Source organism: Electrona antarctica (assembly GCF_951216825.1).
Source record: "Electrona antarctica genome assembly, contig: scaffold_194, whole genome shotgun sequence".
Lineage (NCBI taxonomy): Eukaryota > Metazoa > Chordata > Actinopteri > Myctophiformes > Myctophidae > Electrona > Electrona antarctica.
In genome coordinates, this window is record NW_027638583.1 from 166515 (window position 1) to 169269 (window position 2755).

At 57.3% G+C, this 2755-nt stretch overlaps 1 protein-coding gene across 1 annotated transcript; it reads right to left on the reverse strand.

Annotated features, from left to right (window-relative positions):
• Nucleotides 1–1444: 1444 nt before the first annotated feature.
• On the reverse strand, nt 1445–2539 carry LOC306917920 (kelch domain-containing protein 3-like; the record flags this gene model as incomplete). Its single annotated transcript, XM_079530819.1, has 1 exon — nt 1445–2539. One exon carries the CDS (start codon nt 2537–2539, stop codon nt 1445–1447), a length of 1095 nt encoding a protein of 364 aa, XP_079386945.1.
• Nucleotides 2540–2755: the final 216 nt, after the last annotated feature.

Sequence of the window (2755 nt, forward strand, 5' to 3'; positions counted from 1 at the left end):
TCTCCTCTACAGACGTGTTCCTGTCTCTCTCCTCTACAGACGTGTTCCTCTCTCTCTCCTCTACAGACGTGTTCCTCTCTCTCCTCTACAGACGTGTTCCTCTCTCTCTCCTCTACAGACGTGTTCCTCTCTCTCTCCTCTACAGACGTGTTCCTCTCTCTCTCCTCTACAGACGTGTTCCTCTCTCTCTCTACAGACGTGTTCCTCTCTCTCTCCTCTACAGACGTGTTCCTCTCTCTCTCCTCTACAGACGTGTTCCTCTCTCCTCTACAGACGTGTTCCTCTCTCTCCTCTACAGACGTGTTCCTCTCTCTCTCCTCTACAGACGTGTTCCTCTCTCTCTCCTCTACAGACGTGTTCCCCGAGGTTCTCTTCCATTCCCTCCCGACCGTTCCTTTTAACCAAAAAGCATATTCTCTGTTTCTGCATTCATTCCTGAAGGAGAATAATATCTTATCTTGGCTGTCGTAAATATCTTCGGCATCCAGTGACCCGTTGGTAGTCAACGCTGACTGTTGCCCCTCCCCCTCCTCACCCCCAGAGCCATAGAGTAAGACAAGAGTTACGACAACTCCGTTCACTTCATGGGGCTTCGGTCCAATGGAGGCTCTCCTACATAGACTTCTATTGTCTTCAGTCCAATGGAGGCTCTCCTACATAGACTTCTATTGTCTTCAGTCCAATGGAGGCTCTCCTACATAGACTTCTATTGGCTTCAGTCCAATGGAGGCTCTTCTACATAGACTTCTATTGTCTTCAGTCCAATGGAGGCTCTCCTACATAGACTTCTATTGGCTTCAGTCCAATGGAGGCTCTCCTACATAGACTTCTATTGTCTTCAGTCCAATGGCGGCTCTTCTACATAGACTTCCATTGGCTTCAGTCCAATGGAGGCTCTCCTACATAGACTTCTATTGTCTTCAGTCCAATGGAGGCTCTCCTACATAGACTTCTATTGTCTTCAGTCCAATGGAGGCTCTCCTACATAGACTTCTATTGGCTTCAGTCCAATGGAGGCTCTCCTACATAGACTTCTATTGTCTTCAGTCCAATGGCGGCTCTCCTACATAGACTTCTATTGGCGAATAGGGACAACCGAGGAAGTGTTACGGAATGCATTGGAGTCTATGGGCTATGCGTGCGAGTACATGAACCAACGTTTTCTGCCCCGGGCGGCGGTGGCTCATGGGTAGAGTGGCCGGATGGTAACCGCAAGGTTGCCAGTTCGAACCCGGGCTCCCCAGAGTTATTGACGAAGTGTCCTTGAGCAAGACTCTGAACACTAATTGCTCCTGATGTGCTGGTTGGTGCCTTGCATGGTTTCCGCCGCCATCGGTGTGTGAATGTGTGAATGTAATGCACAATCTATGTAAAGCGCCTTGGATAAGGCGCTATATAAATGCACCCTTTACCATTTACCCCCTCAATGTCGAAACTCTGTGTCTTACACTCTATGGCTGTGCCTCACCCCTACGCACCCGCCGTCTGCTGCGTTCCTCGTCCTCCGCCTCGCCCTCGTCTTCCTCATGGCCGCCAGCTCCCAGCGGACGTTGTGCGGAAGCCCCGACTGGTCGAGGCGGTGCCCGACGACCGCCAGCTCGCTCAGCGTCTTCAGACTAGGACTCAGGTCCAGGATGTGGAGGTCGTCCTTGAAGAGGACCACACGATCCCCCACAGCACAGCAGCACATCCACGGCTTCTTGGGCACGACGCCCATGGGCTCCACCAGCGTCCACGACCCCTCGGCGGGACTGAACCTCCACAGGTCGCTGAGGGTCTGGTTGCAGTTCCAGCCTCCGAATATGTACAGCTCCCCCTCGTGGGCGAAGGCCCTCGGCGCCAGGCGGCCCTCGGGGAGGAACTGGTGTGCTGCTGGCTGTGCCTCCGAGCACTTCTCCGGCGCGCTTAGCCAGCAGTCGGTCTCGGCGTCGAACACGCGGATGTTGTTGTAGTCGACGCCGCGGCCGCCCCAGCCCCCGAACACGAACATCTTGCTCCCGATGACGGTGGCCGAGTGGTAGGCGGAGACCAGCGGCGCGACGCCCCCCTCCCCACAGTGGACGCGGGACCAGCGCATGGCCGCCGTGTCCAGCCGGTGCATGTCGTCGGTGCAGCGCGTCGCCACCGTCTCGCCGCCGAACACGTACATGATGGCGCCCAGGGCGCACGCCGAGTGGTGCTGCCGCGCCTCGGGCACCGCACCCGACACGGCGGGCTTGCGCCAGGCGTGGCGCGCCACGTCGAAGGCGTACACCGTGTCGCAGTACGGGATGCCGCCCCACACGTACGCCACGTCGTCCACGAGCACGGCCGTGTGGCCGCGGCGCACCGACGGCACGGCCTCGGCGTGGTGGCGCTTGCGCACGGGCCGCAGCTTGGTCCAGCGCAAGGACACGGCATTGAAGATGTACACGCCCATCTGCTTCATGGTGTTGCGCTTCGGGTCGCCGAAGTAGTAGATCCTGTTGCCCACGGCCACGGCCGAGTGGTTGTTGCCGCGGTTGGGCGCCCCCTTCAGGTGAACCGTCCATCGTAGCATGGTTGTTTGGTGGTGCTCGCCAGCACCGGGAACCAGAGGTCGTTGCTGTTCTTCTTCTTTCGGCTCCGTGGGAAAGAGTGGAGTTCCGTCGGGTCTTTCTGCCGTTTATAAACTAACGCGGCGGCACAAACGTCCCGCGGAGCTCGGCCAATCCGGTGAAGTTGGGTCGGTTTGGGGGTCTGGCCAATCAGGGAAGCCAATGCTTGTTTATCGGTT